Raw genomic sequence first — 22982 nt, forward strand, 5'->3', positions numbered from 1 at the left:
AAGTTTTCTCATGTCACCCGCTCCTCTGCACACTCCACTGGATTCCAGTAGAAGCTCACATCCACTACAATACCATGGTACTTGCCTACGGAGCAGCAAGAGGAACTGCCCCTCCCTACCTTCAGACTATGCTCAAACCCTACACCCCAAGCCGAGTACTCCATTCTGCCACCTCTGGTCTCTTGTCCCTCCCACCCCTACCGGAAGGCAGCTCCTGCTCAGCCCAGTCCAAGCTTTTATTTTCTCTGTCCTGGCACCCCAATGGTGGAACCAGCTTCCCCCTGAAGCTAGGACAGCAGAGTCCCTGACCATCTTCCGAAAACATCTGAAACCCTACCTCTTCAAACAGTATCTTAAATAATCCTCCTCCTCTCCTCGACCCCCCCCACCACCCCTCCCCCCACCCCCCACCCACAGACACAGCTATATCCAGGAGCTGCACCAATTAATTAAGATTTAAGGATTACAAAGAAGAGAGATGCCAAATTGCTGTTTTAAGATTGGATGTAATCTCTTGGGAGAGGAGTATAGCATCAACATCATTTCTGTAAATTACTGGAAGTTGTTGCAAATCAATAACCTTGTGAACTTATGCAGACAGGGCAGTATTTCTAACGAATGATGCACTAGCCATACATTGCTAGTGTTATCTTGACAAAGTGTGTGGATGTACACTATACACTATCCATTAGCCTTCAATGGTACATTATCTTGTCAAAGAGCTTCCTGTGTTGTGGATGGATGGATGGATGTGCTGTATTCATACCTTGAGGACGGTGATGTTCCAGGCGTAGCTCTCCATGGCCTTCTGTAGCTTCCGGCCCTTCAGGCCCTCCTTCGCCCCGATCCTGTGAAGGTCCACATGGAAGTCCAGTCCTGAACAAACACAAACATACGCACAAGAGAGGTGAATGGACTGTTCATAGGGTACAGGCAGCCAAGGTCAGAGGGGTTAGGATAAAGCGGAAGTCGAATTTCCGTTGGACCTTCTGTCCATTTGGAAAATAAAATAATATTATTCTCATTTTACTGTAACATCACCACCCCAGACGGCCTCATGGCCTGTAGGGCTTACTGTAACATCACCACCCCAGACGGCCCCATGGTCTGTAGGGCTTACTGTAACATCATCACCCCAGACGGCCTCATGGCCTGTAGGGCTTACTGTAATATCACCACCCCAGACGGCCCCATGGCCTGTAGGGCTTACTGTAACATCACCACCCCAGACGGCCCCATGGTCTGTAGGGCTTACTGTAATATCACCACCCCAGACGGCCCCATGTCCTGTAGGGCTTACTGTAACATCATCACCCCAGACGGCCTCATGGCCTGTAGGGCTTACTGTAACATCATCACCCCAGACGGCCTCATGGCCTGTAGGGCTTACTGTAATATCACCACCCCAGACGGCCCCATGTCCTGTAGGGCTTACTGTAATATCACCACCCCAGACGGCCTCATGGCCTGTAGGGCTTACTGTAACATCATCACCCCAGACGGCCTCATGGCCTGTAGGGCTTACTGTAATATCACCACCCCAGACGGCCTCATGGCCTGTAGGGCTTACTGTAACATCATCACCCCAGACGGCCTCATGGCCTGTAGGGCTTACTGTAATATCACCACCCCAGACGGCCTCATGGCCTGTAGGGCTTACTGTAACATCATCACCCCAGACGGCCTCATGGCCTATAGGGCTTACTGTAATATCACCACCCCAGACGGCCTCATGGCCTGTAGGGCTTACTGTAATATCACCACCCCAGACGGCCTCATGACCTGTAGGGCTTACTGTAATATTACCACCCGGAGGGACCCATGGCCTGTAGGGCTTACTGTAACATCACCACCCCAGACGGCCCCATGGCGTGTAGGGCTTACTGTAACATCACCACCCCTGGACGGCCCCATGTCCTGTAGGGCTTACTGTAACATTACCACCCCTGGACGGCCCCATGTCCTGTAGGGCTTACTGTAACATCACCACCCCAGACGGCCCCATGTCCTGTAGGGCATACTGTAATATCACCACCCGGAGGGACCCATGTCCTGTAGGGCTTACTGTAACATCACCACCCCAGACGGCCCCATGTCCTGTGGGGCTTACTGTAACATCACCACCCCAGACACCCCCATATCCTGTAGGGCTTACTGTAATATCACCACCCCAGACGGCCCCATGGCCTGTAGGGCTTACTGTAATATCACCACCCCAGACGGCCCCATGGCCTGTAGGGCTTACTGTAATATCACCACCCCAGACGGCCCCATGTCCTGTAGGGCTTACTGTAATATCACCACCCCAGACGGCCCCATGTCCTGTAGGGCTTACTGTAATATCACCACCCCAGACGGCCCCATGTCCTGTGGGGCTTACTGTAACATCACCACCCCAGACGCCCCCATGTCCTGTAGGGCTTACTGTAATATCACCACCCCAGACGGCCCCATGGCCTGTAGGGCTTACTGTAATATCACCACCCCAGACGGCCCCATGGCCTGTAGGGCTTACTGTAACAACAACACCCGGAGGGACCCATGGCCTGTAGGGCTTACTGTAACATCACCACCCCAGACGCCCCCATGTCCTGTAGGACTTACTGTAACATCATCACCCCTGGACGGCCCCATGTCCTGTAGGGCTTAATGTAACATCACCACCCCAGACGCCCCCATGTCCTGTAGGGCTTACTGTAACATCATCACCCCTGTACGGCCCCATGGTCTGTAGGGCTTACTGTAACATCATCACCCCGGACGGCCCCATGGTCTGTAGGGCTTACTGTAATATTACCACCCCAGACGCCCCCATGTCCTGTAGGGCTTACTGTAACATCACCACCCGGAGGGACCCATGGCCTGTAGGGCTTACTGTAACATCACAACCCCTGGACGGCCCCATGTCCTGTAGGGCTTACTGTAATATCACCACCCCAGACGCCCCCATGTCCTGTAGGGCTTACTGTAACATAACCACCTGGAGGGACCAATGGCCTGTAGGGCTTACTGTAATATCACCACCCCAGACGCCCCCATGTCCTGTAGGGCTTACTGTAACATCACAACCCCTGGACGGCCCCATGGTCTGTAGGGCTTACTGTAATATTACCACCCCAGACGGCCTCATGGTCTGTAGGGCTTACTGTAATATTACCACCCCAGACGGCCTCATGGTCTGTAGGGCTTACTGTAATATTACCACCCCAGACGGCCTCATGGTCTGTAGGGCTTACTGTAATATTACCACCCCAGACGGCCTCATGGCCTGTAGGGCTTACTGTAATATTACCACCCCAGACCGCCTCATGGTCTGTAGGGCTTACTGTAATATTACCACCCGAGACGGCCTCATGGTCTGTAGGGCTTACTTTACTGCTGTAAATCTGTCCACTGTCCAGATCATCTGCCACTGGATTGACACTGACTTCTACAGTACACAGATACCGTAATGCTGACTACAGCTGCTTCCCTAGTCACATTTTCAGAGTTTGAGGACAAAGTCTAATTACAGAGCAAGTTCCCACTACAAAGACATGTTCCCTACCCTTCATGTTCTGTGCTCCAATTAAAAAGTCCCCTCAACAAAGTATGCCATCACCATTCCGGTTCTGCATGGCACACATTGGCACACCCATTCCTAAAACCCTAAAATCTTCATTCCTCCTGCAAAGCCACCCCTTGACACGCACACACCCATAAAACCACACACATACACCCCCACACCACCACAGTTCAGTGGCTGAGAATCACCCTAGCCGAGAGGCATGGAGAACGAAACAAGAGAGAGAAAGAGAGAAATATATTATTAGTGAGTTGCTTCTGAGCAGTAGTGTAACTGGGGCATCCAGGGGTTATAAATAATGAACCTATGCTCCATATACATTTACAAATTGTTTTTATTACTATTTTTTTTATTGAGTAAATACTTTCTTAACACTTATTTTTCTTAAAACTGCATTGTTGGTTAAGGGCTTGTAAGTAAGCATTTCACTGTAAGGTCTACACCTGTTGTATTCGGCACATGTGACAAAACATTTATTTTTTATTTGAAATACAGAGAGAGGAACAGGGGGAGAGATAAGAGTAACAAAAGTGAGTAGTAAAATTGAACAAAAGATGAGCGAGAAAAGGAGACTAATGAGAGAAATGAACAGAATGGAGAAAAAGGCAAAGGCAGAACCATAAGAGAGTGAGAGAGTAACAGAAATCACAAAGGAGAGGCTCCGAGCCGAGCTTCATTTATTTATTACGAGTGATGTGCTGCGATGGAGGGAGCAGCCAAAGCCGGATTTCATCACAGGACACCACAGAGAATGGGATATTCTCTGTCCGGAACGGCGGCTTTGACTATGTAAAGACAGGGATCTCTTTATCCCCTGCATTTCCATGGTAATGGGATCCACGGTGAGAGGCTGAGCTGCCAGAGCTGGCGGAGCATCTCATCCATGGACAGAGAGGGGGAGGGAAGGAAGGGATATCAATAAATAAACATGGCCATGTCCATGCAGCCTGTGCCTCCTACCTCCTCCTACGTCCTCCCTCCCTCCATCAGTCCTCCAGCCCTCTACCCACACTACCAATACCAGTCTACTGCTGCTGTCTCTCTCACCCTCTGGTGCCCGGGCTGTAAAAGCCCATTAAAACTGGTGATATGACCTCTGTGGTTGTCTTAAACATGATTGCAGGATTTTAATAAGCATTGTAGGGGTATATATGTGCTGTGTATGTTATGAAAAGCACTATGTATGCACGTACACACACACTCATGCAGTCACCTGTGCACACATCCACAGGTAGCATCTGTGTGCCAGAACGTGTGTCATTAGTGCAGCCTGTGTTGTGGTGAGCCATCAATAGCACCCAGGGGGTTCATCTGGCAGGCACCTCTGTATGTGCAGTTAGCGGGGACATCGTGTCGCCTCACGTCCCACTTCTCTCTCTCTCTCTCTCTCTCTCTCTCTCTCTCTCTCTCTCTCTCTCTCTCTCTCTCTCTCTCTCTCTCTCTCTCTCTCTCTCTCTCTCATCAACCCGTCAGCGCCACTTCTCAAATTAAACTGATTAGACGCAATAATGGCTGGGCATAATGATCACAGAAAGGGGGAGGAGGAAGGAGGACAGAGAGAGTAGCCATTCAAACAGAGTGCTGTTTTCTCTACCGCATATATTTCAAACGGCTGTGTGTATGTGTGTGAGAGTGTATTTGAGTATGTGTGTGTGTGTGTATGTATGTGTTGATGGAGGGGACTGATCAATTATCAGCAGCATGATGACACACGTGTCCCGCTGTGACAGCACCACACTGACATGTACCTCAAATAACCAGTGTAGGTGTCAGCTGCAATCAGACTTTGCAATTAAGCACAGACGTCATGGTAGACACACACACACACACACACACACAAAACGTTTCTGTCGATCACTGCCAGCTCTGTCTGGGTTGTTATTCTTCTCACCCAGCGACTAAATGCTAATTATACCTTTTGCTATCAAAATCTATCATAGGACATAGACCTCTTTTCTCTCTCTCTCTCTCTCTCTCTCTCTCTCTCTCTCTCTCTCTCTCTCTCTCTCAATTCAATTCAATTTCAATTCAAGGGCTTCATTGGCATGGGAAACGTATGTTAACATTGCCAAAGCAAGTGAAATAGATAGTAAACAAAAGTGAAATAAACAATAAATATTAACAGTAAACATTACACTCAGAAGTTTCAAAAGAATAAAGACATTTCAAATGTCATATTATGTATATATACAGTGTTGTAACAATGTGCAAATAGTTAAAGTACAAATGGGAAAATAAATAAACATAAATATGGGTTTTATTTACAATGGTGTTTGTTCTTCACTGGTTGCCCTTTTCTTGTGGCAACAGGTCACAAATCTTGCTGCTGTAATGGCACACTGTGGTTTTTCACCCAGTAGATAAGGGAGTTTATCAAAATTGGGTTTGTTTTCGAATTCTTTGTGGATTGCTGTAATCTGAGGGAAATATGTGTCTCTAATATGGTCATACATTTGGCAGGAGGTTAGGAAGTGCAGCTCAGTTTCCACCTCATTTTGGGTCTCCCTCTCTCTCTCTCTCTCTCTCTCTCTCTCTCTCTCTCTCTCTCTCTCTCTCTCTCTCTCTCTCTCTCTCTCCCCCTCCCCTCCCTCCCTCTGCATATCCTCATCAGTTTAGGCTCTTAACATGTAAACTGTCAATGCTGACTTTCATACAGTCCTGAGCTGACCTCTATATATCCTCTGAATAACTTAGTGAATGTAGATGGCCAGGGCCCTCAGTCAACATGTAACCATTTTGGACTGCGACTGTGGGTTCAGGGGGCCATAATAGACTATAGTCCCAACTTCAAACAAGTTATCCTTATCAAAGCCAGGAGAACACACACTGAGACCTGAGGTTACAGTGAGAGCTATCAGGGTATGATAACCTGCCTCCCCACCCTCTGCAATCTGGCTCCCAGGGCCTAAGGCTTAACTCTGTAGGCAGGTAGCTAGGAGATGAGTTACACACTGACACACACAGCCTCAGAGCATCAGCCGTTTGAAATGGAAGACGGCACCGCTGGAGCCCAGCTGGTGGACAGAGGGAGAGAGGGAAGGGGACAGGGGGGGCAGAGGAAGAGAGGGAGGGGGGGTGAAGGAAAGAGAGAGAGGGTTGGGTTGGGAGGGACGAAGGGAGAGAGAGAAAGAGAGAGACATAGGTAATGGCGCAAGGGTTGATGGCTAAATTGTGCCACACTGGGGTCTGCTCCTCTGTGCTCGTTGCCTGCTGCCCACTGCCTTTTCACCCACATAGGTCCTTTCTCTGTGTTCATCACTAAACACACTCATCAATCTCTAAATGGACTGGAAACATTGACTTAATGCCTAACATTGAATTCCTTTCAATCCTTTCATTGGTTAACCGGCTATACCCCTGCGATTGTCACTGACCAAAATCACAGGATGGATCCTGATCTGCAGTGGAACTGAGAGTCGGAGGAGAATCTTTGGTTCTGTCTTGAATAGCTGGCTGATCTCAAAATAGCTGTCTGATCTGGCCATGCAGTCAAGCGGCTCTCTCCTCCCTAACTGGTTCTGGCGGTTGATGGTTGGCCTTTTTCTTTTGATTGGCTGGCAGCCTGCCATATTTGAGTGTGGGTTGGCTGGTTGACCTCTGCCCTCCGGAGTTCCATGCTACAGCAGAGACTCAATGAGGCGTCCACACAGTCGCTAGGGGCCCTCCCTGCTTCCTGTCCTGGCTGCTTTATTAAAACCATACATACACGTGGATGCATACACGCACGTACACCCCCCATCTCTCTCCTAGTTTTCTCCATCGTTGGTTTTATTAAAGGTGGTGTAGCTGTGCTCCCCATGCCCAGGTGCCTTGTGGGTAAACAGCGGTGTGTTGCCGTGTCTCCGTGGGGCTGCTGAGAGCCCAGCCATGTGTGACACAGGAACACAAAGCTGCTTCAGCTTCCTGTGTTTGTAGTTCCTTCCTCCATTTTGTTCCGCCTGGCGTAGCAATACCAAAGCAGCCCCCTTGTCAGAAAGCATGAGCTGGGATGCAGCGGCATGGGAGAAGTTAAGTCTCAGAAATCTGTGTGAATTCAGCAGAGAGGTGGGGGAGAGGAGAAGGATGGATGAAGGGTGGGGTGGAGGAGGGTGAGGGAGGGAGGGAGCTGGGTCTTAGAGAAAGTGTTATGTTTGGCATGTGGCTGATGGCCCCTAGGGGTTCTTTTTTTCCCATTTCCCCCACCCCCAATGTTTTCTTATTACATAACCCACCCCTTGACATCCTACTACTGACCCCAACACACAGCTGTGTGACTGTATAGCTGTGTAGTTACTGTGTGGAGTTTCAGCCATGCATAACCCAGGGCTTCTAATGGAGCTGTTCTATGGAGGAGCAGGGGAGTGCATTCTGATTCAAGCCCAGCTTTCATGCTCCGTCCCTGGGTAATAGGGAAGCACGACACTGGCACAGGGACATGGTGCTGTCCACATGGACGTGGCTGGGCATGGGCATGAGCCTGCTACTGTGTGACTGAGGGGAGACATGTGGGGTGCAGGCTCGACTCATCAGATTTGGCCCACTGGGTGGGCATGTGCAAGCCTGTCCAGTGGCTTCAGTGTCTGCTGAATTCTTTGAAAGTCCCCGTCCACCCCCATCTCTGTATCACTCTCACACACTCTCACACAAACACACACACACGCACACACACACATTTTAGGGGACCTAAAATTAATTTCCATTCAAAATCGTATTTTCCCTAACCCTAACCCTTACCCTAACCTTAACCCTAACCCGTAACCCTAACCCAAACCTAACTCCTAACCCTAACCACTAAACCCTTACCCTAATTCTAATCCTAAGCCTAATTGTAATCCTAACTCTAAACCTAAGCTTAAAATAGCCTTTGTCCTCATGGGGATCTGGGCAAGGTCCCCACAAGGGAGAATTTTCCTTGTTTTACTATCCTTGTGGGGACTTTTGGGGATTTTAGGTCCCCACAAGGATATATAGTGCCTTCAGAAAGTATTCATAACCCTTGACTTATTCCACATTTTGTTGTGTTACAGCCTGAATTCAAAATTGATGAAATGTATGTTTTTCCTCACCCATCTACACACAATACCCCATAATGACAAAGTGAAAACATGTTTTTAGAAATGTTAGCAAATTTTAGGAAAATGAAATACAGAAATATCTCATTTACATAAGTATTCACACCCCTGAGTCAATACATGTTAGAATTACCTTTGGCAGCGATTACAGCTGTGAGTCTTTCTGGGTAAGTCTCTAAGAGCTTTGTACACCTGGATTGTACAATATTTGCACATTTTTATTTTTTTACTCTTCAAGCTCTGTCAAGTTCGTTGTTGATCATTCATTGTTAGACACCCATTTTCAAGTCTTGTCATAGATTGTCACGCCGCTTTAAGTCAAAACTGTAACTAGGCCACTCAGGAACATTCAATGTTGTCTTGGTACGCAACTCCATTGTATATTTGGCCTTTTGTTTTAGGTTATTGTCCTGCTGAAAGGTGAATTTGTCTCCCAGTGTCTGTTGGAAAGCAGACTGAACCAGGTTTTCCTCTAGGATTTTGCCTGTGCTTAGCTCTATTCCTTTTATTTTTATCCTAAAAAACTCACTAGTCCTTGCCAGTGACAAGCATACCCATAACATGATGCAGCTGCCACCATGCTTGAAAATATGAAGAGTGGTACTCAGTGATGTGTTGTGTTGGATTTGCCCCAAACATAACACTTTGTATTCAGGACATAATGTTCATTTCTTTGCCACTTTTTTTGCAGTTTTATTTTAGTGCCTTATTGCAAACAGGATGCACGTTTTGGAATATTTGTATTCTGTACAGGCTTCCTCCTTTTCATTCTGTCATTTAGGTTAGTATTGTGGAGTAACTACAATATTGTGGATCCATCATCAGTTTTCTCCTATCACAGCTATTAAACTCAGTAACTGTTTAAAATTCACCATTGGCCTGAGTGGTTTCCTTTCCCTCCGGCAACTGAGTTAGGAAGGACGCCTGTGTCTTTGTAGTGACTAGATGTATTGATACACCATCCAAAGTGTAATTAATAACTTCACCATGCTCAAAGGGATATTCAATGTCCGTTTTATTTATTTATCCATCTACCAATAGGTGTCATTCTTTGCGAGGCATTGGAAACCCTCCCTGGTCTTTGTGGTTTAATCTGTGTTTGAAATTCACTGCTCGACTGAGGGACCTTACAGATAATTGTATGTGGGGTACAGAGATGAGGTAGTCATTCAAATATCATGCTAAACACTATTAATGTACACAGAGTGAGTCCATGCATCTTATTATGTGACTTGTTAAGCACATGTTTACACCTTAACTTATTTAGGCTTGCCATATCAAAGGGGTTGAATACTTATTGACTCAAGACATTTCAGGTTTTCATTTGTAAATCTTTCAAAAAATATAATTCCACTTTGACATTATGGGGTATTGTGTGTAGACCAGTGACACAATCTCAATTGAATCAATTTTAAATTCAGGCTGAAACGCAACAAAATGCGGAAAAATAAAGGGGTGTGAATACTTTCCGAAGGCACTCTATACAAATATATACACTCAGCTATGTATTTATTTGGACAGTGAAGCTAAAACTTTTAATTTGGCTCTATACTCCAGCATTTTGGTTTTGAGATCAAATGTTGTATATGTACTATAGTACAGAATGTCACCTTTTATGTAAAGGTATTTTCATACATATGTTTTACCATTTAGAAATGAATGCACTTCATGTATCCAGTCATATGTATTTGGACAAATTCACTTATAGTGTATAAAATGTAGTCAAAATGTTTGCATTTGGTCCCATATTCCCAGCACGCAGTGACTACATCAAGCTTGTGACTACAAACTTGTTGGATGCATTTGCAGTTTGTTTTGGTTGTATTTCAGATTATGTTGTGCCCAATAGAAATTAATGGTAAATTATGTATTGTGCTATTTTGGAGTCACTTTTATTGTACATTTGAATAGAATATGTTTATCAACACTTCTACATTAATGTGGATGCTACCATGATTACAGATAATGAATCGTGAATAATGATGAGTGAGAAAGTTGCAGTGTCAAATATCATATCCCCAAGACATGCAAACCTCTCACCATTACCAGGGAGGTTAGCATTTTTGGGGGTAGGATATTTATGCCTCTGTAACTAAGCTGGAGTCTTTGACAATTTTTTGGGCCTTCCTCTGACACTGCCTGGTATAATAGAGGTCCTGGATGGCAGGGAGCTCGGCACTAGTGATGTACTGGCCCGTACTCACCACCCTCTGTAGAGCCTTGCGGTCGGGTGCCTTGCAGTTGTCGTACCAAGTGGTGATGCAGCCAGTGAAGATGCCCTCAATGGTGCAGCTGTAGAACTTTTTGAGGATCTGAGGGCCCATACCAAATCTTTTCAGCCTCCTGAAGGGAAGAAGCGTTGTCGTGCCCGCTTCACAACTGTGTTGGTGTGTGTGGACCATGTTAATTCCTTAGTGTTGTGGTTACCGAGGAACTCTCGACCCGCTCCACTATATCCCCATCGATGTGGATGGGGGCTTGCTCACCCCTCCGTTTCCTGTAGTCCACGATCAGCTCCTTTGTCTTGCTGACGTTGAGGGAGAGGTTGTTGTCCTGGCATCACACTGCCAGGTCTCTGACCTCCCTATAGGCTGCTTCGCTTTTAGCTTCACTGTCCAAATAAATACGTAGGGGAGTGTACACGTGTGCACTTGTTGCTTGCTTACGTGCATCTGTTTAATATCAATGAGCTCACCAGTGAAGAATGTACTATCTGTGTTTTGTCTTGCCTTCAGAGGCGGGTAGATACAAATACTGTAGGTAAACAATGATGATAAGTCAAGAATCCTGATTCATCTTTATCTTATCTTCTCTATCATTTAGCAACGCTGTCTGTCTGCAGCCGCTCAGTACTGCAGTGGGGGCAACCTGCAATTACAGCCCCACACAGAGGATGGGGAGCAATCATTGGCCCACTAATTTGGAGCCATTTTGTACTTAAAAATCTCAGTTTAGTCAATTACAACCACGCACCAAAATCCTTGGTAACCGCTATTGTCCACAAGCCATTAAAAAAACGGTATTGACGATTCCCTGCTTCCATTCTCTCTCCCATCCTGTCCTTTCAGTTTTTTTTAAGGGAATATTGTACTTTATTCACTCCTCTTGTTCCATTCAATGCCGTCTTGCTCGGTGCTAACTACCCAGGGCTGAGTCCCTGAAGATCTATGGTCAATTACTGGATGACGACAGCAATAGCAACGACATTGACTATGATGACATGTATTTCTATCTCCTGGGACAGCAGCATTCCACCCTGCATTCTACTGCTGACTTGCCTCTGAAGCTAAGCAGGGTTGGTCCTGGTTGGTCCCTGGATGGGAGACCAGATGCTGCTGGAAGTGGTGTTGGAGGGCCAGTAGGATTCACTCTTTCCTCTGGTCTAAAAAAATATATCAATGCCCCAGGGCAGTGATTGGGGACATTACCCTGTGTAGGGTGCTGTTTTTCAGATAGGATGTTACAACAGGTGTCCTGACTCTGTGTGGTCACTAAAGCTCCCATGGCACTTAGTGTAAGAGTAATGGTGTTAACCTTGGTGTCCTGGCTAAATTTCCATCTGTCATGGCCACCTAATCATCCCCAGCTTCCAATTGGCTCATTCATCCCCCTTCCTCTCCCCTGTAACTATTCCCCAGGTTGCTGCTGTAAATCAGAATGTGTTCTCAGTCAACTTACCCTGTTAAATAAGGGAAAAATCTATATATACTGGGATGGGAGTGAGGGCAGTGTTATGCCTGGGTTTGGTGAAGCTCCTGACCCGTGGCGTAGACTGGTCCAAGATCTGTTTGTGTTGTCTTGTCGACCTTAGGAGACAGCACTAACAGATCGGGGACCAGGCTATGTCACTGGTAAAGTGAATACTACAGAGCCTTACCTGCTCGTTGTGCTTGTGTGAGCTTGGAGTAGACCACGTCAGCTGACTCAATCAGCGTCCGGCTCGTCTGAATCATCTACAGAGAAATAAACAAGGGACAAGATTATGCAAAAGTAGTGCACTACATAGGAAATAGGGTGCCATTTTGTGATGCAGGCCTCGTCTGGTCCCCTACCTGTGTTCCTGGAAGCATTGAGCCAGCCTTACAGCTTTAGCCCAGTTCCAATCCCCAACCCTGTGACCTGAACCGAAAACCTTCTGCATTTAAAGCCTCTCTCCCTCCCACCGGCAGTGAGAAGCAGTCAGGAGAACGCTAATGGAGTTTCACACTTTAGTTAAGAGCACTAAGACAAGAAGCAGGCCACTGTGTGTTGGCTGGTACAGGGCCACTGACTCTGGGATCATATTGGTCAGCAGACAGGACAGGTGGCTGGCTCCCATTGGCTCAGGCTGAGCTGGGTCTCTCTGGCCTGGCCTCAGAGGTGCTGGCCACAGAGTTCCAATCTGCTGACACTCAGTTCACTCCTAAGTTACGGCACCTGCGTCCAACCAGCCCACATGAGGATGTCTGAGGACAACCATTAATGTCCTAATGGCTAGGGCTGGTACACACACATACACACACACACACACAAACGGATACACACACAAACACACACACACACACACACACACAAACAGATACACACACACACACACAAATGGACTAATCTTTGGAAGCACACAGTAACACTCAGCTGACTGACCCTATGCTCAGGACAGACAGCCTCTGTCTCAGACACACTCAGACTCACTGTAGATCACCTTTCATCTCTTCAGCTGTTGGGACTCTGCTAGCTAATGCTTGGAGGCTGGGAGAACAGGAATGTTGCAACGGAACAGCAGCAGAATTATTTTTAGGCCCTTCATTTAGGCTCTTCATTAAGCCCTTCACATGTGAATGTATTGTACTGGGGCCATAAGAGGTACTCCAAGAGAAGCACACTCAGGGAGAAAGCTTATTAAAATACAAAGTGCCTGCTATTTAGAGCCCCAGCTATGGAACTTATATGAGGTTGTTGCACACTAGGTGTCAGCAATAGGAGTGACTGTGATGTGAACAGTAATGTTATGTAGCTACAACATCACAACACTTCCTCTCTGATGACCCAGTTCAATGGGTCAAACCAATCTCCATCAGGGGGGTGGAATAGTGGCGTGTTGACTTGCCCTGAGAGCTGGGAGAACTTTAACCACCCCTGTGTTGGCCTGTACCAGTAGGTGCCTGGTGAATAATGCATAAGCTGGGTGTTATCACGGATCAGACAGCAGCCAGGATGGAGAGTGACGGCTTGGGAAGGCACAGGGCATGATGGGATGCCATGCGGAAGCAGAGCTGGGTGAACTGCTCCGGGATGAGTTAGTGCTTATCACAGCGCTGCAGTATCTATTGTAAATGGTTTGTTCACTCCCTGTTGTGGAGGTCATCTGTGGCATGTTGCCTTGCTGTGTCATAATGTGCTAACAATTTATAACATTTTCCAACACTGATAATATTATTTCAAGGCATAGTGTGCAACAGACTCTTAAGACTGTATAATGCACAAGGGTGTTGTAACATGTTACCTTACTAGGTTGTGATGCGTTATCATTTCATAGCACCTTTTTAGTGAATAACGTTCACACACCTTTAACCGTATATGAACGTTGATAAAAGTTAGCGCCTGCGCTACTCGTTCAGCATTTACCCACAAAATGTTTCTCTCTGAATACAACATAGACTTCAACAGAATGGTAGCTCTGTCGTGTGTGTTATGCCCACGTGGTGCTACTTTAGCGTACCATGTCGTAGGCGTTGAGGACCTTGCGGAGCAGCTCGGGGACGGGCCCCTGGGCCTCCATAGTAGGGTAGGCTTGACTCAGGTCCACAGTGACCCTAAGCGCTCGCTCGCTGTTCATCAGCCAAGTGGACACGGTCAGGATACACTGCTTCATGTTGGCCGCCGGCGTCAGACCACACAGCTCCTTGAACGACACCATGGCATTCTGGTAAATAAACACAGAGGATCATGGGTGAGGGTTAGTATCACGGAATCTGTAAATATTGAAAGAGATTGTAAGATAGCGGAAACAAGGGCATAGAGAGGATGTTTTATTGATTGTTTGATGATCATGGGACAAGTTCCCCATTATTACAACATTGCCCACAGCAACTTAAAAACTAACAATCATTGTGACCAAAATGTCCCACAAGACCGTACTCTACACATGAGATAAATGTGGTCAACCGTATCCTGATACTCTCCTCAGGTCAGAGAGAACCTCCTGAGAGAACAGTCCTGACTGCGGTTGTGTTCGTTAGTGAACCTAGCGGTTCCTATGACATCAGAGCCTGTTCATTCAGCGGTGCAGCGCGGCCCTGGAGCCTCCACCGCAGCCTGCCTGGCCCTGCTCTGTTCCCAGCCTCTCTCCTCTCACTTCCCCCGGGCTGGCCCTGCTCTGCTCCCAGTCTCTCTCCTCTCACTTCCCCCGGGCTGGCCCTGCTCTGTTCCTAGCCTCTCTCCTCTCACTTCCCCCGGGCTGGCCCTGCTCTGTTCCCAGCCTCTCTCCTCTCACTTCCCCCGGGCTGGCCCTGCTCTGCTCCCAGTCTCTCTCCTCTCACTTCCCCCGGGCTGGCCCTGCTCTGTTCCTAGCCTCTCTCCTCTCACTTCCCCTGGGCTGGCCCTGCTCTGCTCCCAGCCTCTCTCCTCTCACTTCCCCTGGGCTGGCCCTGCTCTGCTCCCAGCCTCTCTCCTCTCACTTCCCCTGGGCTGGCCCTGCTCTGTTCCTAGCCTCTCTCCTCTCACTTCCCCCGGGCTGGCCCTGCTCTGCTCCCAGCCTCTCTCCTCTCACTTCCCCTGGGTTGGCCCTGGTTCTGGCCCTGCCACAACGCCTGCCTCTCAGCCTGCACCTCCAGGCCTGTGTGACTATTCACGTCACAGCCCAGCATTGTTCCCTCCAGCATGGGAATCTGAGCCCTGATTCAGGCCCACCAGACTATTCACACAGTACCATCACCATTCACTGGCCCAGCCAAATAAACAGGGAAAGAAAAAAAGCAATGAGGGATGAAAGACAGAGACCAAAATTGGAAAGATACAGTGAGAGGGAAAGAGAGGGGAGGGAGGGGAAGAGAGGGGAGGGAGGGGAAGAGAGGGGAGGGAGGGAAAGAGAGGGGAGGGAGGGAGAGAGAGGTGACAAGGGGGGGGGGAAATCAGTCATAAGAGAAAGAGGAAAAGTGGGAGAAAAAAAGGAAAGACAGAATAAAAGGAGAGGGAGAAACGACAGAGAGAGGGAGGAAGAGAGTGTGTGGTGATGGTATTTGGGAAGCGGTCAACAAACCAAGCAGTGTAGGCCAGGCAGTGTGGGAACGGGGCTGTCCCCCCCTGCAGGACCTCCGGACCAGGAGAAAGGCTATTTTCTCCCGCCGGAGGATGGCTGTCATTCTGTGGGCCGACCTTCCTGGACATAGGCATCTGTACGCACACACAGCCTCAACTAAAGCTATTAACACCCTCCAGCTGAGGACGCACAGCCAAGGAGAGAGGCTTTTACTGTTGAATGGGAAATGGAGATGATGTGTATTGGTTTACTCATTGTAGTGTAGGTGTAGATGTGTGTGTGCACGTGTGTGTGCACGTGCACATGTGCCAGTGTGTCTGTGTGTTCGCGGAAGTGTGTGTGTGTTTGTGCATGCGTGCATGTGTTTCTGTGTGCCTGTTTGTGTGCATAGTACGTTTCTGTGTCTGTCTTTGTATGTTTGTGTGAGTACATGCCCCTGTGTGTGTGGTTGTTGTTGCTCATTAAACTCCATACTGAATCCAGACTGCAGGCAGGGTCACAGAACCAAACAGAACAATTAGCCACTGCCTTTAATTATCCTCAACCCCTCTTCCTCTACCCCTCCAACATTACATTCCCCAAATGAGAACTGCGTGTCTGGTTTCACTGCTGTTTTTGTTCCCCTCTCTCTTTCTCTCCGTCTCTCTCTCCTTCTCTCTCTCCCCCCCCTCTCTCTCTCTCTCTAATCTCTTTCTCTCCGGACTGTGGTTTGGAGTTGGGAGTGAATGCAGCAGGCCCTTTACTGGCATGCATGCTGCGGGAACAGAGTATGGGCCGTCTGCCTGCTTGCCTGTTGCAGTGTTCCAGTCAACACTGCAGGGAAACATACAAGCATTCTCTCTCTCTCTCTCTCTCTCTCTCTCTCTCTCTCTCTCTCTCTCTCTCTCTCTCTCTCTCTCTCTCTCTCTCTCTCTCTCTCTCTCTCTCTCTCTCTCTCACACACACACACACACACACAGTGTATGCACATACACACTCAAACATGTCCACGCAAAGGCACACACACACAAAGGAAAGGGAGCGTTAAAACCCTACAGAGCCTGAATCGATTTCCTGCCACTCCGTCTCCTCTCACACTCTCCTCCTCTCCAATCCCCTGTAAGAGGAACACACTTCACTCTGTTATTGTTTAGAGTAGATCACCTGGAAAAGTAGTTATTTGAGATGATCAATCACTCTCTGTGAGAGGTCACTGAAGTGTGATAATGCATTTCTTAATACCATTCCATGCGTATTATGGGGTGTGACTGTAGGAAGTACATTTGACAAAAAAATTATCAGACGCTCATATCCAGAGTGACTTACAGCTGGCCAGAGTGACTTACAGTTATTACTGTATGTGTTTGCATGTATGGCCAACATTTTAATTAAAACACTGCACTATACAGTATCAATCTGCATGCATAAATGCATGAATGGGTGTGCTATTGTGGTGCTGTTGTGGTGCTGTTATGGTGATGTGACAGTGTGTGCTGAGGCATGTGAGGCTTCTTTATGCAAATTCTCTCATTACCGTGCACCCTCAAAACTTTGTGAAGAGGACTTGAAGTCTACAGCCTTCTTTATTCTTTCCTGTGTGAGTCAGTGGCTGTGTGTCTCAGGGGAGATGAGGCTCTTTATTGGAGCCTGGACTACTCTGTGTGAAGCTGCCAGCTGCCAGCTCTGGTCTCCTCTACAGGTGGTAATATCATCCAACGGGATGGGGCTCCCCTCGTCTCTGGGTCCTCCTTCCCCCAGCACCACAACCTCTACCTTCCCTTATACTACGGGTACAGGCAGGGTCCATCTGGGGACACCATCTACAAGAAAGCATTGATGCCAACCACAGTGTGTTGTGACGCCATCCATCTCAACATCAAGCCTGAGGCCACTCTTTTCAGTCAGCTTTCATTTATCTGTTGAAAAGGCTGTTTGCCACTTGTTATCTCTGTCCCTCTGAGGGAGATGGACATTTTACATCTCCCTATAGGGAGCAGGGGCAGCTGTTGTGCAGTCTACACACATGCTGGCAAAAACACAAGCACACACACACAGATCTGGTCACCTACTGTACCAGTTACCTAATCGCAATTGTCTTCTAAAACCTTGTATTATGATTGAAAATGTAATAGCTCCTGCATGCACACATAAAAACGTCACAACTAACATGTCTCGCTTGTGTATCATTTCCATGCTTAGTATAGACCCCCCCCCCCATTTAATGTTGGCGTGTTAGCTTAGACTGAGTCATTGTCACTGGCTTCACAATAAAGCCTATTTTGAACGTTGTGCAATCACAACTTCTGACTCACACACAAGGACAGCTTTGAAATAAAATTATTGGTAACACTTTATTTGGATAGTCCATCTGTAAACGCTCTACAGACTATCAGTAACATTTCAACTATCTACTAACCCTAACCCTTGCTCTAACCCTAACCTTAACCCTATTCCTAGAAAACAATGAACCGCTGTAGTTTACAACAATTATAGTTTCTGAGGTGGAAGTTGGGAGAGTTATATTTGGGTATTTCAGTGAAACGTAAGTGAGGGAGGCCCCGCTCTCTCGCTTTCCCAGATGTTTAGTTCATTTCATTCCGATCTCCTTTGCATTATTGTAGCCATTTTCTGTAGCCTGTCAACTATGCCTCTATCTATCCCTGTTCTCTCCTCTCCGCACAGGCTATACAAACGCCTCACACCGCGTGGCTGCTGCCTCTCTAACCTGGTGGTCCCTGCACGCACAACCCACGTGGAGTTCCAGGTCTCCGGCAGCCTCTGGAACTGCCGTTCTGCGGCCAACAAGGCAGAGTTAATCTCAGCCTATGCTACCCTCCAGTCCCTCGCTGACGGAAACATGGATTACCACTGAAAACACTGCTACTCCTACTTCTCTCTCCTCGTCTGACCATGTGTTCTCGCATACCCCGAGAGCATCTGGTCAGCGGGGTGGTGGCACAGGAATCCTCATCTCTCCCAAGTGGACATTCTCCTCATTTGAATTCCATGCTGTCACAGTCACTAGCCCATTCAAGCTTAACATCCTTGTCATTTATCGCCCTCCAGGTTCCCTTGGAGAGTTCATCAATGAGCTTGACGCCTTGATAAGTTCCTTTCCTGAGGATGGCTCACCACTCACAGTTCTGGGTGACTTCAACCTCCCTACGTCTACCTTTGACTAATTTCTCTCTGCCTCCTTCTTTCCACTCCTCTCCTCTTTTGACCTCACCCTCTCACCGTCCCCCCCTACTCACAAGGCAGGCAATACGCTTGACCTCATCTTTACTAGATGCTGTTCTTCTACTAATCTCACTGCAACTCCCCTCCATGTCTCCGACCACTACTTTGTATCCTTTTCTCTCTCGCTCTCCTCCAACACTACTCACTCTGCCCCTACTCAGATGGTAATGCTCCGTCGCAACCTTCGCTCTCTCTCTCCCGCTACTCTCTCCTCTTCCATCCTATCATCTCTTCCCTCTGCTCAAACCTTCTCCCTCCAATCTCCCGATTCTGCCTCCTCAACCCTCCTCTCCTCCCTTTCTGCATCCTTTGACTCTCTATGTCCCCTATCCTCCCGGCCGGCTCGGTCCTCCCCTCCTGCTCCGTGGCTTGACGACTCATTGCGAGCTCACAGAACAGGGCTCCGGGCAGCCGAGCGGAAATGGAGGAAAACTAGACTCCCTGCGGACCTGGCATCTTTTCACTCCCTCCTCTCTACATTTTCTTCATCTGTTTCTGCTGCTAAAGCCACTTTCTACCACTCTAAATTCCAAACATCTGCCTCTAACCCTAGGAAGCTCTTTGCTACCTTCTCCTCCCTGCTGAATCCTCCTCCCCCTCCCCCCTCCTCCCTCTCTGTGGATGACTTCGTCAACCATTTTGAAAAGAAGGTTGACGACATCCGATCCTCGTTTGTTAAGTCAAATGACAATGCTGGTCCTGCTCACACTGCCCTACCCTATGCTTTGACTTCTTTCTCCGCTCTCTCTCCAGATGAAATCTTGCGACTTGTGACGGCCGGCCGCCCAACAACATGCCCGCTTGATCCTATCCCCTCCTCTCTTCTCCAGACCATCTCCGGTGACCTTCTCCCTTTCCTCACCTCGCTCATCAACTCATCCTTGACCGCTGGCTATGTCCCTTCCGTCTTCAAGAGAGCGAGAGTTGCACCCCTTCTCAAAAAACCAACACTCGATCCCTCTGATGTCAACAACTACAGACCAGTATCCCTTCTTTCTTTTCTCTCCAAAACTCTTGAGCGTGCCGTCTCTAGCCAACTCTCTTGCTATCTCTCTCAGAATGACCTTCTTGATCCAAACCAGTCAGGTTTCAAGACTGGTCATTCAACTGAGACTGCTCTTCTCTGTGTCACGGAGGCTCTTCGCACTGCTAAAGCTAACTCTCTCTCCTCTGCTCTTGTCCTTCTAGACCTGTCTGCTGCCTTTGATACTGTGAACCATCAGATCCTCCTCTCCACCCTCTCCGAGTTGGGCATCTCCGGCGCGGCTCACTCTTGGATTGCGTCCTACCTGACCGGTCGCTCCTACCAAGTGGCGTGGCAAGAATCTGTCTCCGCACCACGTGCTCTCACCACTGGTGTCCCCCAGGGCTCAGTTCTAGGCCCTCTCCTATTCTCGCTATACACTAAGTCACTTGGCTCTGTCATATCCTCACATGGCCTCTCCTATCATTGCTACGCAGACGACACACAACTAATCTTCTCCTTTCCCCCTTCTGATAACCAGGTGGCGAATCGCATCTCTGCATGTCTGGCAGACATATCAGTGTGGATGACGGATCACCACCTCAAGCTGAACCTCGGCAAGACAGAGCTGCTCTTCCTCCCGGGGAAGGACTGCCCGTTCTATGATCTCGCCATCAGGGTTGACAACTCCGTTGTGTCCTCCTCCCAGAGTGCGAAGAGCCTTGGCGTGACCCTGGACAACACCCTGTCGTTCTCCGCTTACATCAAGGCGGTGACCCGATCCTGTAGTTCATGCTCTACAACATTCGGAGAGTACGACCCTGCCTTACACAGGAAGCGGCACAGGTCCTAATCCAGGCACTTGTCATCTCCCGTCTGGATTACTGCAACTTGCTGTTGGCTGGGCTCCCTGCCTGTGCCATTAAACCCCTACAACTCATCCAGAATGCCGCAGCCCTTCTGGTGTTCAACCTTCCCAAGTTCTCTCACGTCACCCCGCTCCTCCGCACACTCCACTGGCTTCCAGTTGAAGCTCGCATCTGCTACAAGACCATCGTGCTTGCCTACGGAGCTGTGAGGGGAACGGCACCTCCGTACCTTCAGGCTCTGATCAGTCCCTACACCCAAACGAGGGCATTGCTTTCATCCACATCTGGCCTGCTGGCCCCCCTACCTCTGCGGAAGCACAGTTCCCGCTCAGCCCAGTCAAAACTGTTCGCTGCTCTGGCACCCCAATGGTGGAACAAGCTCCTTCACGACGCTAGGACAGCGGAGTCACTCACCACCTTCCGGAGACACTTGAAACCCCACCTCTTTAAGGAATACCTGGGATAGGATAAAGTAATCCTTCTACCCCCCCTTACCCCACCACCCAAAAAAATAAAAAAATAAAAAAAATAAACAAATCTTGTAAAGTGGTTATCCCACTGGCTATAAGGTGAATGCACCAATTTGTAAGTCGCTCTGGATAAGAGCGTCTGCTAAATGACGTGAATGTAAATGTAAACCCTTATCCTAACCCTAAATGTAACCCTTACCCTAACCCTAACCCTAACCCTTACCTTAACCCTCACCCTAATCCTTTTTCTAAACCTCAACCTAACCGTAACATCAGCAAGCAGTTAGTATGACCATCTGTTGAGCATCTAGAGATGGAAAATCTGGACTAAAACAAATAAAGTGTGACAAAATGATTAACTGACAGTATCTGTGTCAGGAATCTTGCTTCGAACCACATTTAACTGCATGACGCTTTTATCGAGTCCCCAAATATGTTCAGTTGCCTTTCACAATAAAAACATTTCTCTAAACAGAGTATTTACTGGTATAGATTGTATCCGCTGATTTGCCTGCAAATTACCCTCCACTTCCGTTCCAACACTATAATTCAACAGCAAAACTATTCCCTAAAATTACAGTATTAATTTCAAGTCTGGAACACAACAACATCTCCTTTTTCTGTAACATTGCCTGGGAAAACGAGATGCCCTTTTTAGAAAAGAGAGTCAAGATCATCTGCATCAATTTCAACAAATGAAAAATGTATGACAGCATGCCACAGGATCTTGGATCACATTTACATTTTAGTTATTTAGCAGACGCTCTTATCCAGAGCGACTTACATGAGCAATTAGGGTTAAGTGCCTTGCTCAAGGGCACATCGACAGATTTTTCACTTAGTCGGCTCGGGGATTAGAACCGGCGACCTTTCGGTTACTGGCAGAACGCTCTTAACCACTAAGCTACCTGTCGCCCGATCACATCCCCTGCTTAGTTATTGTGGTCTTGGCTCTTGTTCGCCATGTCCTTAGGCCTAAATTGAGCTTGGCTAGCGGGAAAACAGACCTACCTACCTACCACAGCTCTCCAGTGATGCTGGGGTTTAGCCTAAGACACAACAACAACAGGTCTGGAGACAGTCCTAAAGGCTCTGAAAGGATGATTAAGTATAGTACCTGGGATCAGGAGTCAATCGTGCTGATATCTGGGGTAGTGATTTGAAAACAGAGCATCTGGGAGCTGAGAAAGTAGGTAGCTCTATGTACCTGGGTTCATAGCGATCACAGACTGAAGATACATAGTGACCTAGTTTCCTTCCTTCGCTAACAAACACAACATCTAACAATCATACATTTGTTACATTTGTTATTTACTGGTACTACAACAGCTTTTTCAGTGCTTGGAGAGACATTGTACAAATTGATGCCAATATGCAGAGGAATTGTCATAATAAGTACTGTTATGAATTCCCCTGAGACCTAGCTATGGGTTTGCATTGCAGTTCTCCTTTGTGTAAACTATCATCTCAACCCTTGAGAAAACATATTTGCATGGACGCCATTCATAACAAACTATCATTGCAGAAATATTAATTAAGAAAACATCCTTCCTCTTCAGAAAAAAGAGAGCTATTGTCGAATTGATGCAACTGCAGTACTATGCGAT

The 22982-nt window shown here is 47.8% G+C and overlaps 1 protein-coding gene across 1 annotated transcript in view; it reads right to left on the reverse strand.

Annotated features, from left to right (window-relative positions):
- Positions 1–22982, reverse strand: part of LOC121550646 (inactive phospholipase C-like protein 2) — a 101428-nt gene that overhangs the window by 5506 nt on the left and 72940 nt on the right. Inside the window, exons 3-5 of the mRNA XM_041862985.2 lie at positions 14315–14518; positions 12494–12569; positions 767–876 (exon numbers count right to left, since the gene is read on the reverse strand). Coding sequence (XP_041718919.1) covers positions 767–876; positions 12494–12569; positions 14315–14518 — 390 coding nt within the window. The remainder of the gene's footprint in view (positions 1–766; positions 877–12493; positions 12570–14314; positions 14519–22982) is intronic.

This window comes from Coregonus clupeaformis, chromosome 35 (assembly GCF_020615455.1).
Source record: "Coregonus clupeaformis isolate EN_2021a chromosome 35, ASM2061545v1, whole genome shotgun sequence".
Lineage (NCBI taxonomy): Eukaryota > Metazoa > Chordata > Actinopteri > Salmoniformes > Salmonidae > Coregonus > Coregonus clupeaformis.